The sequence below is a fragment of the Lontra canadensis genome, unplaced genomic scaffold, assembly GCF_010015895.1.
Source record: "Lontra canadensis isolate GAN:19392208 unplaced genomic scaffold, GSC_riverotter_1.0 scaffold94, whole genome shotgun sequence".
NCBI classification, from domain to species: domain Eukaryota; kingdom Metazoa; phylum Chordata; class Mammalia; order Carnivora; family Mustelidae; genus Lontra; species Lontra canadensis.
The window spans coordinates 3,699,928-3,720,552 of record NW_022631088.1 but is presented as its reverse complement, the minus strand read 5'-3'; the positions used below and the strand labels follow the sequence as shown (position 1 = coordinate 3,720,552).

At 52.8% G+C, this 20,625-nt stretch overlaps 1 protein-coding gene across 1 annotated transcript in view; it reads right to left on the bottom strand.

Annotated features, from left to right (window-relative positions):
• SLC28A1 (solute carrier family 28 member 1) overlaps nt 1–20,625 on the bottom strand; it is a 44,876-nt gene that overhangs the window by 12,403 nt on the left and 11,848 nt on the right. The window contains exons 6-10 of the mRNA XM_032836858.1: nt 17,640–17,781; nt 16,898–17,011; nt 15,678–15,755; nt 3,068–3,148; nt 1,386–1,466 (exon numbers count right to left, since the gene is read on the bottom strand). Of these exons, the coding sequence (XP_032692749.1) occupies nt 1,386–1,466; nt 3,068–3,148; nt 15,678–15,755; nt 16,898–17,011; nt 17,640–17,781 (496 nt within the window). The remainder of the gene's footprint in view (nt 1–1,385; nt 1,467–3,067; nt 3,149–15,677; nt 15,756–16,897; nt 17,012–17,639; nt 17,782–20,625) is intronic.

Sequence of the window (20,625 nt, the reverse complement as noted above, 5' to 3'; positions counted from 1 at the left end):
CAGGGAGAGTAGGAGGGATTCTTTGTCTAGTGGGGGAGACGAGGGCAGCCAGTGGTGAAGGAGAGAGGCAGCAGGGCAGGGCTGGGACAGGGTCTGGGGGCGAGCTGGCAGGATTTGCCAATGGGCCAGAGGCTTCTGGGAGCATGGGAAGCCGAGGAAGGAAGGAAGACTCCTTGAGTTTTGTCTGAACAACTTCATGGAAGATGCTGGTACTCTTTCCTGAGAAGGGAAAGGCTTGGAAGTGTGCAGCTGTGTTGAGGAGGGAATCAGGGTTCTGCCTACTTGGACTTAGTGTGGTGAATTTGAGATGCCCTTTAGGTATCTAAGTGGAAGGTCAAGGGGCAGTTGGGTGGGTCAGACTGGAGCTGGGCTCTGGGTGACATTGAAGTAGTTAAACCACGGGGCTTATAGGACAGTGTGCCCAGAGAAGACGGCACAGGATGCCAACACTGGGGCTGAGATGATGCCGTTGACCCTCAGGGCTCCGCATTCCCTTGGGGTCTAGGTCAATGTGGCCGCCAACTGGCCGACAGTCGGTTCACTTGGGGAGCTCTTCACAGCACCCAAAACCCATTCACCTGAAAACTTGTATTTTGTCAGCAAAAACCATGGAGCACATTTGCCACATTTCATTTAAATAAATGCTTTTGTGTTTCTGTATTTCTTTCACTTTTGCTTCATTTTAAACATTTTAAGGGATTTGAGACAGGAGCACATCTGTCCTTACAGGGTTTTAAAAAACCTTTGAAATCAACACACCGGTACTACAGCCAAAAGACGCAAACATGGCATTCTGTGGCAAGTATGTCTTTTGGTGACTTCAAAGTTGGTCCAATGGACTGGGTCCCTGGAACGGGCTCTGGGGTCTCACCCTCAGGAGGGCCGGGCCTTCTGAAAGGGGCTCAGGACTGACAGGTGCTTTCACAAGTCACACTTACTTTGGAAAATGCATTTTAGAAAGAAAGGGGAGAAAAGAAGACAAAATGATGTCATGTAAGGAACGCTGCCCAGGAAGGGCGCATCTGAGTTCTAAGTCCTGACTTACATTGTGGGGTCCTGGCAAGCTGTTCCCACCCTCAAGCCTGTTTCTGCTGGAAGGGAGGAAGGTGGATGCCACCCATAGGATTTGTGAGTCTCTGAGCTGATGAAGACCTCCGCAGCCTAGAGTGGTAGAAGGTGCCAGATAGAGGCCATCCTCCCTGGCGCGACCCAGGCAAAGAGTGCCTCCCCAGATGGAGCATCCCCAGGGAAGTGGCCTTTGGTGACCCTGGGAGAAGGTCTGAGAGCCTCTTCCACTGACTGAATCTAGCTCCGGGGACCCAGGGCACCCACCCTCCCTGGGGATGCTGCCGCTGACCAAGAGGGCAGGGGGCTGCAGTACCCACCTGGCTCACAAAGATGTTTCCAGCCACACTCAAAGTCTCCGTGGCCGTGGTGCCCATGGTGGCCTGCATCAGCCAGCTGATCTAGAAGGCAGAGCACTCTTTGTGGGCGGGCGGGCATCCGCAGACCCCAGAGTTGGAGAGAGTCAGGGGTGAGGTGGACACACCTAGTAAGTCTTCCTTCCGACTTCCAGCCCAGCGTAGGAAACCCTCACCTCCGTTTCTCCCTCCACACCTCCACTCATGAGGGCTTACCATTTCCCAAGCCCCCCTTCACCTTAGGATAGCTCTAATCACTACAGTAGCACTTCTAAAATGCATGTTCTCTGTCTCTATACAAAAGCATTCCCTGGCCCAATGTACTTGAGAATTGCTGTACTTGCACATCTTGGAGGTTATCAAATACACACCAGGTTAGTAAAGGCTCTGAGAAGTCCTGCACAAAAACTTGTTCAAATTTGTCTACCCCAGAAGTATTTGACCGTGGGATCCCTTTACCTAGTAACATGTGTTAACCCACTATGGAGCTGGAGTTTTGTGAAAAAGCCTTTGGGAAACATTGTATTAGAAAGTTCTCCCTTTCGGGGCACCTGGGTGGCTCAGTGGGTTAAAGCCTCTGCCTTCACCTCAGGTCATGATCTCAGGATCCTGGGATCAAGCCCCCATTGGGCTCCCTGCTCGGCAGGGAGCCTGCTTCCTCCTCTCTCTGCCTGCCTCTCTGCCTACTTGTGATCTTTGTCTGTCAAATAAATAAATAAAAATCTTAAAAAAAAAAAAAAAAAAAAGAATGTTCTCCCTTTCAATCAAGATGAAGTCTGCTTCCCTGGAATCTCTCCCCACTGCAGGAACCTCCCTGGCTTTGCTTGCTCTAACCTTTCTTCTCTAGGTATTTGGAGACAGCTCTCCTACCCTCACCTCCTCCTGCCCTATGCTTCTCTTCTCCAGCCCAGCAGGGCTAACCAGCCCTACTTCTTACCACCATCCTGTAGAGGGCATGGCATCAGGCCCCATCACTGGCCCCTGAGGCTTCAGCTGTCATAGCCCCTTGGCTGAACACATGCTCTAGATTTGGAGAGTCCTGCCCCGAGCTGGGCACTCTTACCATAATGCAGGTGGGTTTTACCTTTCTGGCGGTCCCCTGCTGTGACTGATTTATCCTGAGCTCAATCGGCTAAAACCTCAGACCTGGCCTCATCACCAGGTCCAACTCCTGCCCAGTACCACCTCCTGCATCCTGGTTCCATGCTGCACATTTTATGAACATAAGCACAGGCTTTGACTGTTACACCAGCTAAGTCTGGCCCACATGGCCCACTGCTCCAATCTCTTAAGGTCTTTTCAGTACAAATGATTTCTTTTCCTGACCCTTCTTCTCAAAGCGGCCTCAATTCTGCAAACTTTCCTCACACAAAGAACACATTGGATTTGGTGCCAATTCTCCTTAGGATCATGACAGGAGACTCTGCGGAAGATGTTTGGCTAACAGTAAACTCTGAGTGGGAGGGTGTAGATGCTGGGAGCAGGATTCTGGGAGGGTGTGGACCCCGATTCTGGGAAGGTTCAAGCTCTCTGAGCTTGGGAAGTGAGCAACAGTCTGGGCTCTGGGTGCAAGCCCTTCTGGGAGAGCATGAGCCCCATGGGTAGGTGGTCCTGGGACAGCCCAGGCCGTGGCACTGGGAACTCACCTTCTGGATCACCCACTGCATGAGGCCCACGTGGTAGAGCATGGACATGACACAGCTGAAGAAGATGACAATGGGCAGAACCTATCAGGGGAGAGCACAGGTCCCAGGGTGAGAGGCAGGCAGCCAGCAGGGTACCCAGGGCCTAGGAGACCCCAGACAGCCCACTCAATCCAAGGCCTTGCCACGCGGACACCTGACCGGGTCGAGGAACAAGGTCCGAATTCAGTGCCTGAGGTCATGAACGGGGCCTCTTTGGAGGCACTTTGGTCCTCTCCGCTGCCAACTGGCCCAGCTGTCTCTCCCTGTCCCCTCCTGCCCACAGAGGAGGCCTGCGCCGTGGCAGGGAAGCAGGACTCGAGTCCTGCACTTATTATCCCCTCGTCTGTAAAGTGGGGATAATGCCAATTTCCCGAATAGCTGTGAGAAGCAAAGGAACCAGCTCAGGGCCCAGCACCCTGCACAGTGGCCCTCCTCCTGCGTGAGCTCAGTCCCAGGCCCCTGCCTCTGGGCTTACCCTCCCTCCCAAGCCTGGGGCCCCAACGAGAGGCCTCTCATCTCTCTAGTATTCCCTCCCCCTCAAGACCAACAAGCTCAGGACTAGAGTCACGGGGGACCTGCAGTCCTGTCACCCCCCTCCCTGTCACCTCTCTGCCTATTCCAGGCCTCATTGATTCTTCCTTCAAAACTGCCCTCACACCCCTTCCCTCCACCAGGGGCCTGGAGCCATCCCAGCACATGTCCCCTCCAGTCTGACAGAGAACAGCCACAAGTGCCAACCACTCAGACGTCTGTCCGTGGACGGCCAGTCTCCTGAGCACAGCTGACCAGGCAGCAGGGCACGGAGAGTGCGGGAACGGGAATGAGGCTCTCTGCGGGCCGTCAGGGAATGATTTCCAAGACAGCGTCTTTAATGGGAAAAGGGCAGGTGTCAACAGGGTGTGCGCGGTGCTGGTCTCTGGGCCAGGAAGGGTGATTGGTGCGGTGTGGGTGCCAAGTAGCATTAAAAGGGTATGCAAGTGTGGGCAGTTGCCTTGGGGAGGGAACCAGGGGACAGGGGTTCAGGTGGGAGGCAGACTTATGTTCTACTATGTCCCCTTCTGTACTGTTAAGAATATGTTAGGGGCGCCTGGGTGGCTCAGGGGGTTAAGCCTCTGCCTTCAGCTCAGGTCATGATCCCTGGGTCCTGGGATTGAGCCTCATGTTGGGTTCTCTGCTCAGCAGGGAGTCTGCTTCCCTTCCTCTCTCTCTGCCTGCCTCTCTGCCTAATTGGGATCTCTGTCTGTCAAATAAATAAATAAAATCTTTAAAAAAAAAGAGTTGTTAGTTGTTGCAAACAGTTCTATTGTTTTTTAATTTTAATATTTTCTTGTTTTAAAGATCTATTTATTTGACAGAGAGAGAGAGCATGTGCGCACACATGTGTATGCACAAGCCGGGGAGGGGAGCAGCAGAGGGATGGGGGAAGCAGACTCCCCACCAAGCAGGGAGCCTGATGCGGGGCTCGATCCCAAGACCCTGGGATCAGGACCTGAGCCAAAGACAGACACTTCACCAAATGAGCCACCCAGGCGACCCTCCAAACAATTTTAAAATAAGTTACACAGAATTGGTAATAGCAGGTGCAACCTTACGCTAAAACGTTGGGTGGGGAAACTAGATCTTAAAAGCATAGAAAGGCTGGAAGTCAGTACATGCCAACAGCAAGTAGCTGCTCTGCGTGCTGGGACTAGGGAAATGCGGTTTCTTTTTTCTGTATTTCTAATTTCTCATATGCTCCTGTCATTTTCTGTAAAAGGAGACACCTCTCAAGGGAGGGGAGCACGGGCAGAGGGGAGGTTTGGGGAGGCTCATCAGCTGTGTTCTACATGTGCTCGTTTGAGACGCCTGTGCAAAGAGCAAGGGGAGTGCGGAGTGGACAGGTGGATAAGAGGGTCGGGAGCTCAGAGGAAAGGTCTGGGCCAGGCCTGGTTTGGACCTGTTTGCCCAAGAGTATAGGCTGAGGCCATGGGACAGATGTAATTCCCCGAGGAAATTGCCCTGAGGGAGGAGAGCACTGAGGAAGGACAGGGCACTGAGGTCAGCCTCACAGAAGTGGGAGAGGGAAGGAGGGGCACAGCAAGGGGGCAGAGAAGAAATAGGTTGGAGGACGGCCAGGCCAGGGCTGTGATGGACACTGAGGACAGCTTTTCAAGCAGGACAGTCGGTCAGCTCTGCCAGATGCGTCCGAGCATTCCAGAAAGATGAGGAGTGACACGGACCCTTGACAGCTAGCAATCCAGGGGTCCCTGGTGGAGACAGCAAGAACAGGCCGCTCTTTCGAGAAGCTCAGCTGTGCAGAGGAAAGGCTGTGAGGAGAGGTGAGGGGCGAAGGAGAAGCTGTTTTGTTTTTAACAAGGGGAGTCTTGTGGAATCACACTCGGGCTGTGGTTCAAGATGAATGGGGATTGCACAAGGGCCCCAGAGGAAGACAGAAGCTCTATCCCAGGCAGCTCCACTAGAGACGAGAATCAGGCCCAGGCTGAGGTGTTTCCCCTGCCCCAGGCCACACGGACGCTGCGGGTTTTCTCTGGACCGGCCCCACGCCCCCGCCCTGTCACCAGCCTCCCTGCTGCGGGGATGTCATCCCACAAGGAACACAGGCTGTGCGTGGAGGAGCCCTTCTCCTGCCGGTGACTCGTGACTGCCCTGGCTGCCCGGAGCCGGCCACGCCCCCAGCACGAGGCTGCTGACATCATCCACCCGCCCTCGCAGCCAGACACAGAGACAATCACGTAGTGTCTAGACCGCTCGTCCAATTTATCATGAGAGGGACTGCCCGGCGGCGGCCTGGCAGGCCTGCAGGCAGGGCCCTCATCAGGGCGGAGAGAGCTGGACCAGACTGCAGATTTGGGACTCTCTCCCGGGAGCAAGCGAGAGACATTTTCTACCTGTGCGATGGGGAGTTTGGGGTGAAAGGGAGGCTGTGTTTTGCATTACATGGTGACTGTCTTGGGAGGGGAGATAAATGCAATGGAAGAGAGGTGACCTCCAAATTTCTCACGCAGGACATTTCGTAATCAGTAAGGTCCCTGAGGCCTACGGGATCTCTCAGCATGGGGAACAACTCTGGGGCCTATGTTGTGTGTGAGGAGCCAGGAGAGGGGACAGGCAGCAGAAGCCGGTGTTGCCGTGGTCAGGGAGGGGAAGTACACGCGGCCCTCGTGTGTGTCCACACGCAGCCCTACGTAGGCCAGGGTGTGGTGACTCTTCTGTCCTCACACCAACTGCGGTAGATGTAAATCCACTTCCCCGTGGGCACGCTGAGAGTGTGAGATGTGTGTTACCTGCCCAAGGTCACACACCTGCAAAAGATAGAGCCCTTCCTGGTCTCCAGCAGGTTGCGGAGGCCCTGCTGTGACCCTGAGGCAGTTTCCCTGGGGCTGGTCCTGGATCCGCATTTCTATGTCTCCATAGAAGCATTCATCTCCTCCAAGAGCAAGAGCTTCTTGTAAGTCCTGACCACAGCCAGCTGGTCTTTTCTAGTGCGGAGGCTCACCCATCACTGAAGGGAGGGGGACTTCTAGCTGGTCTAGGCCACTGGTTCTCAAAGTGTGGTCCCCGGACCAGCAGTATCAACCGAGATGTCGCTAGAAATGCCAATGTTGAGCGCCACCCCCAGAGTTTCAGATTCTGTAGGTCTAGGGTGGGCCTGAGGATCTGGACATGAGCATTGCCAGATGCTGCTGGTGCTGCTGGCCTGGGTGTCACAGTCTGAGAACCACTGCTCTTCCTGATGCTTGAACCTCCACACCCCCAGCCCCAAAGGCCTAAGCATGCAGATAGGGCCCTATTGCCAGATCCACAAAAAACCCACAAAAACCCCAAACCACAGAATCCAAAGTCGCCCAATAATACGTTAAAAGGATCATACACCATCAATATTTGGGATTTATTCTAGGGAAGCAGGAGTGGTTCAACATCAGCAAGTCAATCAACGTGATACATCCCATTAACAGAACAAAGGATAAAAATACACCATCATCTCAACCGATGCAGAAAAAGCATCTGACAAAATCCAACATCCGTGCTTGATAAAAACTCTCAGCAAAGTGGATGTGGAAGGAACGTACCTCGACATGATAAATGCCACACACGATGCACCCATAGTCTACATCATCCTTGGCGGTGAAAGGATGAGAGCTTTTGCTCTAAGATCAGGAACAAGACAAGGATGTCTACTCTCACCACTTCTATTTGACCTAGAACTCCTAGCCAGAGCAATCAGTCAAGAAAAAAGAAACAAAATGTATCCAAATTGGAAAGGAAGGAGTAAAACTGTTGCTATCTGCAGATAACATGATACTATATATTTAAAAAGTCCCTAAAGACTCCACCAAACAATTATTAGAACTACTAAATGAATCACTCAAGCTGCAGGATATAAAATTAACACACACAAATCAGTTGTGCTCCTATACACTAATAACGAGCTATCAGAAAAATTATAAAAAACTGGTCGACTGGGTGGGTCAGTCGGTTAAGTGTCTGCCTTCCGCTCAGGTCATGATCCCGGGGTCCTAGGATCAAGTCTGAGTCAGGCTCCCTGCTCCACAGGGAGTCTACTTCTCTCTCTGCCTCTGCCCCTCCCCCACCACTCATGCTCACTCACTCCTTTTCTCTCTCAAATAAATAAAAGATCTTTCTAAAAAGACACTGGTGAAAGAAATTAAAGATGACACAAATAAACGTAAAGATATCCCACACACATGGATTGGAAGAATTAATATTGTCAAAATGCCCACGCTACCCCAAATTATCTACAAATCCTATGCAATCCATCAAAATACCAATGGCATTTTTCACGAACAGAACAAATAATACAAAAACTTGTCTAGAACCACAGAAGACCCTGAATAGCCAAGGGAATCTTGAGAAAGAAGAACAGAGCTGGAGGTAGCACGTTCCCTGATCTCAAGCTACACTACAAGCCTATAGTAGTCACAACAGTGCGGTCCTGGCACGAAAACAGACACGTGGATCAATGGAATAGAACAGAGAGCTCAGAAACAAACCCATGTTTATGTGGTCAGTTAACCTACAACAAGGAGGCAAAATATCCAATGGAAAAAAGACAGTCTCTTCAACAAATAGTGCTGGGAAGACGGACAGCCACATGCAGAAGAATGAAACCGGAGGACTTACACTAGACACAAACATAAACTCAAATGGATTAAAGACTTGAAGGTAAGGCCTGAAACTGTAAACCCCTAGGAGAAAACAGAGGCAGTGAGCTCTCTGACTGGGTCTGAGGGATGTTTTTTGGAGCAGTCCCCTCAGGCAAGGGCAACTAACTCTAAAATAAACAAATGTGATTGCATCCAATTCAAGTTTCTGCAAGGGGCGCCTGGATGGCTCAGTGGGTTAAAGCCTCTGCCTTCCTCTCAGGTCATGATCTAAGGGTCCTTGGATTGAGCCCTGCATGGGGCTCTCTGCTCAGCGGGGAGCCTGCTTCCCTCTCTCTCTGCCTGCCTTTCCGCCTACTTGAGATCTCTGTCTGTCAAATAAATAAAATCTCTTAAAAGAATTTAAAAATTAAAAAAAAAAAAGTTTCTGCACAATGAAGGAAGCCAACTACAAAACAAAGGCAACCTACTGAATGGGAGAAGATATTTGCTGATCATTTATCTGTTAAGGTGTTAATATAAAAAACAGATAAAGAACTTACACAATTAACTTACTACCCCACCCAAAATAACCCAATTAAAAAATGGGCAGAGGACCTGAATAGATATTTTCCCAAAGACACCCAGATGGCCAATAGAGACATGAAAAGATGCTCCACATCACTCCTCATCAGGAAAATGCAAATCAAAACCACAATGAGAGACCACCTCACGCTGGTCAGATTGTCTATCATCAAAAACACCAAGAGGGGCGCCTGGGTGGCTCAGCTAATCAGTCCCAGCTCAGGTCATGATTTCAGGTTTGTGAGATGGGGCCTCGTGTTGGGCGCCACACTAGATGTGGAACTTAATTAAAATAAATAAATAAAACTTTAAAAAAAATTCTAAAAGTAAATAAGTCACAGGGCTGCAATGCTCAGCTAGGGAATAAAGTTGATAATACCGTAATAACTTTGTACAGTGACGGATGACTTAAAAGATGACTTATTATGGGGATCATGTCATAATGTCTAAAAATATCAAAGCTCTGTGATATACACCTGAAAAGAATAGGATGTCATGTCAGTTACACTTCAATAAAAATGAAGGAAAAGGAAGAAAAAAGAGAACCACACACACACACCAACCACATACACACACAGTAACACAAAGCCGGACGATCCCTCTGGGGAGGGTTATGGCTGGGAGGGGGGTGGCCCAATGCCTTACGGGGGCAGAGGACACTTACTCCATGGTCACAAAAAGTGGACATGCCTCCTGATCTCCTGTTCCCGCTGCCCCTTGCCCTGAATGACCTCACCACTGCTCCCTTATACCCTATTGCCCATCAGAGTCTCCTTCCCAGACCTTTGCAGAAACCAGATTGTCACAAGCTCTCTCCCAGTCCAGTCATCCCACCTCCTTCCTTCTAGCACCGACCCCAGTTTCCACTTACTTCCCACTCCCTCCCCCGAGAATCATGTTCACTGAGGTTACCAGGGGCCCCCGGTTACTAAGTCAACCACGGTCGGTGCCTTTTAGCCCGTTTCTTATTCAATTTTATTTTTAGCCAGATGCGGCACCATCGACCACTGGGATGGCCGAGGCTACATCGGGCAGACACCCTGAAACCCTTGGGAGATGAAACCATTTTCTTTCCCCCAGCTGTTCCTCAGGGAGAACATGTGAGCAGCACTGCTGAGCTCAGCATGTGGATGCATGTTCCAGAGGCGGGAGCCACAGCGTAGGAACCAATGAGCAAGCACGACCGGGTCCACCAGACCCAGGAAGGAAGCAGGAGCTTCGGGGGAGGTGACCGTGTGGGTGGGAAATTACCAGAAGGGAGATGGAGCCAAGGTGGGATGACTAATCAAGATGATACAGCCAAGAGGAGGCTGCCACGTCGACGGGTGCTGGACTCCAGGCCAGCGGAGGTGGAGGGAGGACCCAGAAGGCCTGGGCTGAGGCTCAGCTTCCCGGAGAAGTGATGAGCTGGCCTGTGGCCCAGCAGGAAACAGCGTGGATTCTGAACATCTGAGTGAGCTCAGAGAAGACTTCCCCAGGCCATCAGGAGCCAAAGGCCTTGGACCACGGTCCCATGACCCATGGAAAGAAGGCAAAAGAAGAGATCTCGAGACTTCCATTCGACTCAGCACCAATAAAACCACCCCCACCTTGAGGACCAGCCCCGGGTTTAGCAAGTACTTGTGCCTGTGTGTGTGTGTGTGCCCGGGTTTAGCAAGTACTTGTGCCTGTGTGTGTGTGTGTGTGTGTGTGTGTGTGTGTGTGTTTGAGTGTGTGCCCAATGCAGGGAGGGGGTGGGGTGGGCAAGTGAAATGTCATGATTAATGAATCTTGTGGAGAAGGGAATTCCATGGCCATGGAACATTTAAATCCTCCATGATCTGGTCTGTCTTAGCGAAGGAGGCCACTGGCTAATCCACTAACCACGAGTTTGGCCAGAGGACAGGGCCTCCCAGGAGCCAAAGCACAGTTAGTGTTTGCTGGGAAACGCTGCGTCTGGCTAATGATAAACCCTCCTCCCTTGTTTTTTCTCTCTTGGCTGAACATCCTAACTCCAAGTCTTTAGCAACCATTTAATATGTTTTAAATTTAACATTATCAGCATTAAAGTTGCTTTTTGTATTTGGAAGGGAGACGCGATGTCCCTGACTTCACCTTACAGTGTGAGAAGAAACCGGCCCTTGGCTGGTAGTCCAGTCACCCCATTCTAGCCCCGGCTCTGCCCTAACTCACTGGGTGACTATGCCCAGGTCACCGCTCCTCTCTGGGGTGTGGTTTGACCATCGGTAACGTTAAGGGGGGGGCCCAAAGATCCATGAGCTCCCTTCCAGCCCAACAGTCGATGAAGCCATGGTTGTACAGGGTGATTTGGGGAGACAGACAAGTAGCAATGTGCACATGTTCTTCCAGAAAGGGAGAAGAGATGGGAGGACACACAGAAAACACTGGCAAAAGGATGGAGACAGCAGCAGACCAGGCAGGTGATCATTTCAGTGCCAGACTGGGAGAGAAGCAAGGTAGTGGACAGTGGCTGCTTGGCCAGCCCTGTCCCCCTCCCCCTGCTGCTTTTGGTAACAAAGGTTTGAGAACCACCCCCTCCTCCACTCTCCCTCTGTGGACTCCAGGTCTGATGGATCCAAGGCATTTATCCTCCCTGGCTATAATCTGAAGATGGCATATACTCCAAGCCAGGCCAAGAAGAACCCACTCCTGGGTTCCCTGCTAGAGCTAGCGGAAATCAGGCATGCGCCCTCTCTCTCTCTCCCTGCAAAGTAAGGTTGCTAAGTTGGTTGGACATAAGCCTGGTATCTCTTTGCCTCTACCTCAAGGGAGCCTACCTGAGACTAAGTCTAAAACCAACACCAAGAACACAGAACCAAGACACAGCCCAGGTGGGTCCCAGGTGACGCCCAATACCCAGATCTGACAGGGTCCGAGACCCCTGGACTTCTCAGTTATAGAAATCAATCTTGATTTTTTTAGTTCTGTTTTGTTTCTTTTTTTGACTTAAGTCCTTTTGAGTTGTGTTTCTGTCTCTTACCACTGACTAAGTCGGGAGCTAAGCACCCTACTCAGCCAGCACAGCCTAGACTCCCAAATACGTCCCCACATTATGGCTGAGAGGGACATAGATCAAAGGGTCAATGCCACTGCTGCTTCTCCCAGGCAGGTGTGCTAGCTCTCACCTGGGCCCTGCTCCTGTACTAGGCCACAAACACCCCCGTGGAACACAAAGACGCCCTGAAAGAACAGATCCTACAGGGAGCTGGCTGCCTTGTTTTCTGTCCTGGAGGGATGGCACCGGCTCCCCTAGGCTGTGCTCCTTGCAGTGGTGAGCTTCTCAGGGTGGCGTCCCCTCAGCCAGAGCACCCCACTTCCTGGCTTTGGGCAGGAGCACAAATCCCAGTTGTGGCCACTGTAGGATCCCACGCCCTGGGCCTTGGTCCAGGGATGGTCACAGGCCCCGAGGCAGGGCAGGCTGAAGCCTGCCCCAGGATTTTTTGCTTTGGGCCGGCAGAGAAGAGTCTCCCTCACTTGCTGTGAGAATGAGCCCTTGATGTTGCTGGGGGCCCGGGGGAGATCTGGTAAGCAAAAGCGAAGCCAATGTCCTGGCATAAGCAGAAATGTGGGGCTGAGGGCCCTGAACCTGGCTGGCCCGGGTACAGCCTGACCTGCTCTACCTCGCCTTCCCACGTGAGAGGCCAGAAACAGCCCTCATTTCCCCCTCCCTTTAAAGCAAGTTTTAAATGGATCTCTGTCACTTGCAGCCAAACAGTCCTCAAGAATACTCTTTTCTGGGACCCTCAGTCCATTAAGCATCTGCCTTCGGCTCAGGTCATGATCCGGGGTCCTGGGATTGATCCCCACATTGGGCTCCCTGCTTAGCGGAGAGCCTGCTTCTCCCTCTGCCTCCTGCCTCTCTCTTTCTTTCTGTGTCTCTTGTGAATAAATAAATAAAACCTTTTTTTTTTTTTTTTAAAGTGAATACTCTTTTCTTCCAAACCAAGAGAAGAACAAACACCTAAGATCCGGGCCCTTTGTCGCCACTGCCTACCAAGGAAAGCGCTTTGATATCAAGGCACAGAAGCTAATACACAAGAGCTTTGGACCTGGGCTCCAATTTAATCCCAGCAGTCACCAGCTTTGTGACTCTGTCCAAGTAACAGCCACTCTGAACCTCAGTATCCTCATCTGTGAAAAAGAGGATAATGATAGCATTTCCCCTGTGGGTGGCTGGGAGGGCAAAGTGAGTGCCTGGCAGACGGCTCTGACTCCACAGCCAGGGGCTCTTACTACGATTTCCTTCTCCTGGTTCTTTTCTACTCTGCTTCACCAAGGTCTTGGAGGGGGACAAAATGGTTTCTGGTGGCCCTGGAGCTGGTGGAAAGCCTGTGTGTAGCTCTTGGCCCTGCCGAGGAGGTTTGGAGGAAGAAGAGCTTGGCCCTGGTCTTGGGCTAAAGGGAGAGCTGCTCAGGACCACACAGTCGGGGGAATGGTGGCCCGGCCAGGGAGAGGAGCCCAACCCACAGCGGTGGCTCACAGAGCCGGATCTTCCCAGCAGGCACAGATGGACATCCCACGTGCAGGCCTCGAAGAACCACCATTTGCTCAGCAAAGAGCAGTGTCCAGGCCCTGGGTGGGGCTTTGTGGGGCTCAGGGTCAGTCAAGGGACACAAGGAGGAGTAAGACCCAGGCATTGCCCTCCAGTAGCTAAATGCAAACATGGCTACAACAGCAGTGACGTGCTTCCTGCAGGCCCCCTCAGCCTCCCTTCCCTGCGGTGACCTCACTCCTGCACCGTGGCAGCCTGGTGGCCCCAGGTCACCACGTGGGGATGAGGCAGCCTCCTTTGGTCCTCTAACGCAAGCATCCTGGCTACAACCTTTCCCACCCACTGTTGACATGGTAACAGTCCAAAAGCTCCAGAAAAATCCCTCCTTGCTCAAAAATCTTCAAGAGATCCCATTTCCTGGGGACAAAACCCAGGGGCCTCTGCCTGGCATTTCGGGCCCTTCCTGGTACAGCCCTGCCACACATCCAGGTTGCGCCCTGGCCCATGCTTTCCTTACAGCAGCTCCCGAGCCGTCACACGGAACTCCAGCTGTACTTGGGACACACCAGCAGGTTCTCCCCTCAGTGCTTGTCCCGTGAACTTCCTCTTGCCTCTGCACATCCAGATCTTTCCTGTCCTGCCCGTCCTGCAGCTCCACAGAAAACACCACCTCTTGAGGGGGGCACCATCCTCACTGTCCCCGGTGGAAGCCATCCCTCCCTAAATGGACTGCCTGGGCACCTTTCCTTGTGCCAACTGCATTTGAACCTGGCTTCCTGAGGAGGTCAAGCTGCAGAGTGTTGTACGTTCGTCTTTTAAAGACCGTGAGGACGCCGGCTGCTGTCTCTCTGTCTGGTGAACGCAGGAGGTCAGCCAGTCTCTGCCTCTCGCTGCAGCCCTGGGAGGCCCCTACTTGGAAATGCAAATGTGAAGCGAGCCTTGTCCTACAGGGATGGTGTTCAGGGACCTTTGGAGGGGGCCGCCAGAGGCTGCCCCTCCACGTCCCCTCTCCACACAGAGCTGGTCTCCAAGAAATGTGATGGACCAGCTCGTCCCAGGGCACACCAGACTCTTGAGAGGACAGGAACCAGGTCCCTTGCATCTTTCCTCCTAGCACTGACATTATCAGAACGCCTTGGCGAGAGTGGACACCTCCCTGAGAGCTGCTGGCAGAAACAGACGCTGTGAAGCCAAGACAGCCTCACCACCACCCAGTGGCAAGGGAAGCCAACCTGGAGATGTCCAGACTCACCAGCTGACTCAACATCAGCCCAGCAGGGCAGAGCTGAACCCACGGCTCAGGCCGGAAGCCTCCGGGGCCCAACACCCTCCACCCTAGTACTGAGCTGTGGGAGGATCTAGAAACAAGGGCCAGAGTAATAGAAAAAAGAAGCCTCTAAAACCTACACGTGGATCCCACACGGCAGCAGCACATGGACAGTGGTCTGGGGCACACGGCTGTAGGCAGCATGGGATCATGTCCGTGGCGCTGTGGCAACAATGGCAGAGTGTCCCCCCTCCCCACCCCACCGCTGGCATCACAAGTGGAACTTAAGCCTGGAGGGGGCTTCAGGGTCTTTAGACAGCTCGGGGGTCAGGCGGGCAGAGGGGAGCCCCAGCAGAGGTCTTAGGGAAGGAGGCAAGTGGGTGCTCGGGCAATCGGAGAAAGCAGAAATACACGCACATTTCCACGCAGCACAGGGGAGTGGCCCCCAGCAAACTCAGCCCAGGCTGCCCCGCTTGGAGGCAGGGTCGGGGCTCTACCACGCACAACAAGGCCCTGGAGTCTTCCCGCTGGTTCCTCTGTCGTACTGTGCAGGCAGCAGGCATGCGATAAACAGCGGGAAGGAGGGAGGGAGGGGCTGTAGGTCCAGGAGAGTCCAGAGAAGGGTGGCCTAGCCTGCGGCTGGTAATCAGGGCTGGCTTCCTGCAGATGTGGCCCGTGAGGGCCTTGAAGTAGAAGCAGCCCTAGAGGGTCGTTTGCGACTAAGGGTTCCTGGAAAGTGTCCTTCACAGGCCTCGGGTCCCCAGCATGGTGGCGGCTACGGCAAAAGCAGGTGCCAGCCCTCCTGGCATAAGCATGTCCCTACCCTACCTTCTTGTCTTCAGCTTCGTGCAATTCCAGCATCTGCGGGTTCATTTTTAAGGAAAAGAATACAGACCTATCTTACTTTGCAAATGTTACAAAGTACACTGAAAACATACCAGCCGGTGAACACATTGGAGGGGCCCTACTCAGCCGGTGAGCCTCACGCTTCTTGCTACCCATGACACTGCTCCACCCGCAAGAGGCCTCCCCTCCCCCTGGGCCATCGGCTCACCCAGACTCCGGCTAGCTGCACACACCAGGCAGCCGTGACTAAAGGCCTCGTGGGCCAAGAGTTGAGCTGACCTGAAAGGCAAAGACACCCCTGACCATCGCCTCCCCAAACACGAAGCTGGAGCCGACGTCCGTGTAGCTCAGGAAGATCTGAAAGCAAAACACAAAACAAAGCAAAAGCCTGGAGGGAGGCCAGGAAGCGAAGAGGGAGAAACGGTGGCCTGGAGGCCGGGGCTGGGTGAGCTGGAGGGACCTTGCCAGCCACAGGCCTGTCTGGCAGCCCAGCAGAGGAGAGGGACGGCAGGCCTCCTGGGCCTCACGGGGGCCGGGGCACCACCAGCTGGCAGTGTGCTTTGGGAAAGCAAAGAAGACGGGGAGCCAGACTTAAGGGAAGGCTCTCCTCAGTGGTGCCTTGTGCGCTTGCTTACTCCCCTCTGACCAACGGCACAGCTGCCCTCCTGTCCCCACCCCAGACTGGTGGCCACCCTTCTGCAGAGCTGATTTTTGGTCCTGAATCTGCATCGTGACTGCAGGGACAAGTCAGTTCTCTTGCCCAGACCTCAGGTGTCCCGTCTGTAAGATGACGGTGGAGACCAGGGCAGCAGCTCCGTCTCCTCCACGACACGCGGGCAGACACGGTCGGTGCCAGGACACACCGATGTCCCCGCTCCCTCCAGACGGCACAGAGAAATCTGAGCCGGTGAGGTCGGGGTGAGGTTAGCCACGCACCCCTGATACTTTATACTTAAAAGAGTAGCTCATGATGGGTACACAACGATGTGAACGAGCTTCGTGACCCTTAAAGATGGTGAAAATGGTAGATTTCGTGGTATGTGTATTTACTACAAAAACAATGGGATTTAAAAATAGGACTTCATCAAACTGAACACTATTTATAGGCACACACATACACAAAGGAAATCAACTGGAATTTTCTCTTTGCACTTTTAACTATTCTAAGTTCCCTATCACACGTGACCGCCGAGAGCCACGTGCCCTGGGCCCAGGTTCCCTAAGACGCTTCCTGTCCTGAGACACCCTTCCACGTCAGACCAGCCTCTGCAGGGACAGCTCCGTCCACACAGGTGTGCCAGGCCCGAGGGGAGCGGCCGCCGCGCCGCTGGGACCCCAGCTGCTCACGTGGTCTGGGCCCCGGGGCGCACCTCGGGCCTGGTCCCGGTCCCTCCCTGCGGCCTCACCACCCAGCGCCGCCCACAGAGCGGCCTCTCCCCCACCTCCTGGCAGCTCAGGGTGTGCGCCAATGTTCGGGGAGCGCGGGCCCGTCTGCGCACCTGGATCTGGCTGCCCACCCAGCGGAATGCGGTAAATCCCGGTTCCGTTCTGATGACGAAGAGCCCAAGCGCAAGCTGCAGTCCAAGGCCCCAGGACACAGCCCTCCAGGACACCTGCCACCCAACAGAAAGGCCCTGGTGAGCTCAGTCCCCGGGCGGGGGCGGGGCAAGGGGTCCACAGGGAACAGCAGGGTAAGGCCAGAGAGCGGGCGTTTTGGCTGGTCTGCAGGACGGAGACTGGAGCCAACCAGAACTCTGGGGCTGTGGCCAATGGTCGCCTCCACCCTGGAGTCAGAGCAGGCCACACTCTTAGCAGCCACGGGCCTGGGGCAGTGGTCAGGGGTGGGGCGAGGTCTGAGGACGCATGCAAGATGAGAGCAGGCTCCAGCCTGCCACGGCCCCCGGGCCGGCTCATCGCGGGGTGGGCAGAGCTGGAGTTGTGGCGTCTGCCCCACCTTCCCCCACCCCTGCTCCACAGGTAGGGCTCCCGGCTGCCCTGACCCCATTCCCTCGATGCCCACACCCCCGGCGGAGGTGCTGCTGCCTCTCGGCATTTAATGATCCTTAGTATTGGTCCCCAAACTCAGGTGTGCATGCGGATCTCTGGGAGGCTTGGCCGGAGGCTGAGGGGGACGCTGGCCACTCTGTGAACCAGGGAGGGGTCCTGGCTGCGGGGGGTGGTTGCAAGGCCCAGGAGGACAGGGAGAGAAGCCCAGGCCGGGCCTGACGGCTCAGCACTCACTGCGCGGTGATGCTTGGAGCAGGCAAAGAGGAGGCTGACGAACACGCAGATTCCTGCAAAGGACACTAGCTGCTCAGGTCGCTGGGAAGTGTCCAGAACCAGCCACAAGACCAAGCCCAGGCAAGCAGCGAGGGCCAGACCCCTGCAGGGGAGAGGCAGAAAGCTACCACTCTCGGCATCTTCCCACCCCCACGTGATAGCACCCAGGGCCTCAGGGAAAGGGTGCTCATGGCTGATGGGAGGAGAGAAAGCTGTGTGACCTCACACACACTGCCCAGCCTCTCTGGGCCAGTGCCCTCATTGGGGAAATGAAGCCAAAGACCCGCATGTCTGCAGGCTGCTGAGAGGACGAAAGAGGAGAACGCAGGGACTGAGCTTCACACAGAGCCCAACAGGGCTCCATCAGGGGGCAGGAGCTCCCACAGCCACCACGATGCTCAGCCCAGCCTGGCCAGGCTGAGGCGGGGCCTGTGTGGCCCAGGACAAGGCAGTCGGCTCCGTGGGCTCTGCTCTCCAGAGCAATAATGTCGGACTGGGGAGCTGAGCCAAGCGCCTGAGCTCGAGGCCTGGACGCAACCTTCACAGCCACGCTTTCCTCCCTGGGCCTGGATGAGCTGGCTTGTCCAGGAGGGCTGGGCACTGGGGGCTCGAGACCTGCCCCTCACCCGGTCATCAACTCCCTCGGAACCCCTGAGAATGGCTAGTGTTCATGGAGCACCTACTGGATATCAGGAACTACACCGGATGTCAAGAGAGGTATGTTTCTTGCCCATTTTAGAGGTGAAGAAACTGAGGCACAGTGAGTCTGAATGACTTGGCCACAGCTGCCCATCTGAACAGTAGCAGATATGAGATTTTAACCCAGGAACCAGGAAGCAAGTCTGTTCTCTTAATTAGATCCGTGCACAGCCACCAGCTGGTAAGAGGCAGACATAGGACCAGAGCCCATGCGGGCCATGGCCAGAGCTCACTGCTCACTTCTGCCCGTGTTTCCAAGCACCTAACACCCCCGGGGCCACATGCACAGCTCTCGCCCCGTCTCTGTGCACTTGCCTTACTATTTCTCCTCATGCTAAGTCACTTTATAAAAACGTAAGCACAGGGGAACCTGGCTGGCTCAGTCTGTAGAGCAAGCAACTCTTAGTCTTAGGGTCATGAGTTCAAGCCCCACATTAGGTGTGGAGACTACTTAAAATAAAATAAAATAACAAGTGTGTGTTTGGGGCTGGGTTTTTGTTGTTGTCATTTGTTTTTAACAGCTTTGCAGAAGTACATTTGGCATATGATAAATAGAATACATTGAAAAGTACAATTAAAACATTTTTTCAAAAAAGGGTGCCTGGATGGCTCAGTTGGTTGAGTATCTGACTCTAGATTTCGGCTCAGGTCATGCTCTCAAGGTCAGGAGATCAAGCCCTGTGTCAGGCTCCTCACTCAGCAGGGAGCCTGCTTGAGATTCTCTCTCCTGCCACCCCCTCCCACTTGCACACACACATTCTCTCTCTCTCAAAGAGAAAAAAGCATATAATTTGATAAGTTTATGTACGACCTTGAGACCATCAGCACAATTAAGACAGTGAACGTATACCCACCACCCTCAAAAGGTTCTTCACGCCCCTCTGTCATTCCTCGCCTCCTCCTTCATCCCCAGGCAACAACTGATCAGTTCTGTCACTAGATTAGCTTGCATTTTCCAGGATTTTATATAAACAGAATCATCCCATACATATCCCTTTTTAACCTGATTTCTTTTGCTCAGTGTAACTATTTTGGGATTCCTCTACGTTTTTGCAGGTATCAGTGACTCATTCCTTTTTATCGCTGAGCGGTTTTCCATCACGGGGGTGCGTCACCACTGGCTTATCTGTTCCCCAGCTGAAGGACGCTGAGTTTGTTTCCACTGCTTGGCTGTGGCCAATAAAGCTGCTATGAACTTTCGGACGTTCCAGGGCAAATCTTTGCACGGATGCACACTTTCACTTTTCTTGGGTCAGTACCACTTGGGTAGTGCTTGGGCGAGTGAAACGGGTGAATCACACAGTAGACCTAACTTTGTAGGAGTTTGTCAACTGTTTCCCAAACTGACCACACAATTTTATACCCCTCACCAGCAGTATTTAATAACAGTTCCAGTTTCTCTATATTTTGGTCACTTCTGATAGTCAATCTTCCAAACTCTAGTCATTCTAGTAGACACGCAGTAGTATCTCTTTGCGGTTTGGACTTTTCTCTTGAGCCTCTTTTCACGTGGTGATTTACAACTTACATGTCTTCTTTAATGCAATGTCTGCTCCCAGCTTGAGCCCATTCTTTAATTGGGTGGTTTTTCTTATTATCGAGTTTTGAGAGAGCTTAACACAGTCTGGACGCAAGTCCTTTGTCAAATGTGTGATTTGCAAAACTTTTCTCATAGCCATGTCTCCTCTTCTTATTCTCTTAGCCATGCTTTTTGAACAGAAGTTCTTAATTCTGATGAAACTCCATTTGTCCAATTTTTTCATGGATTGTGATTTGGGTTTTGTATCTAAGAAATTTACGTTAACTCGAGGTCACAAAGATTTTCTCCTATATTTTCTTATAGAAGTTTTATAGTTCCAGGTTTCCAATTTACATTTTGTCTCCGTTTTCAGCTAAATTTTCCATATATGGTGGGGGCATGAATTATTATTTTGTTTCTCATCTTCTTCCTTTTGACTATAAATATACCATTGTTGAAGCATAATTTGTTGAAATGATTATTTCTCCACTGAATTGCTTTACCATTCTTGTCAAAAGGCAATTGGCTACATATATGTGGCTCCATTTCTGGACTCTATATGGTGCTACTGATGTATCTGTCTGTTTTAACACTGATACCATATTGTCTTGATGAGCACAGCTTCACGTTCCAGGCACTGTTCCCTCTAATCCTTTCGGGTGGGTCTTTCCTCGGTCTTGGAAGGTTTTCTCATATGCATTCACTGATCAGAACTCAGCGGTATACTCA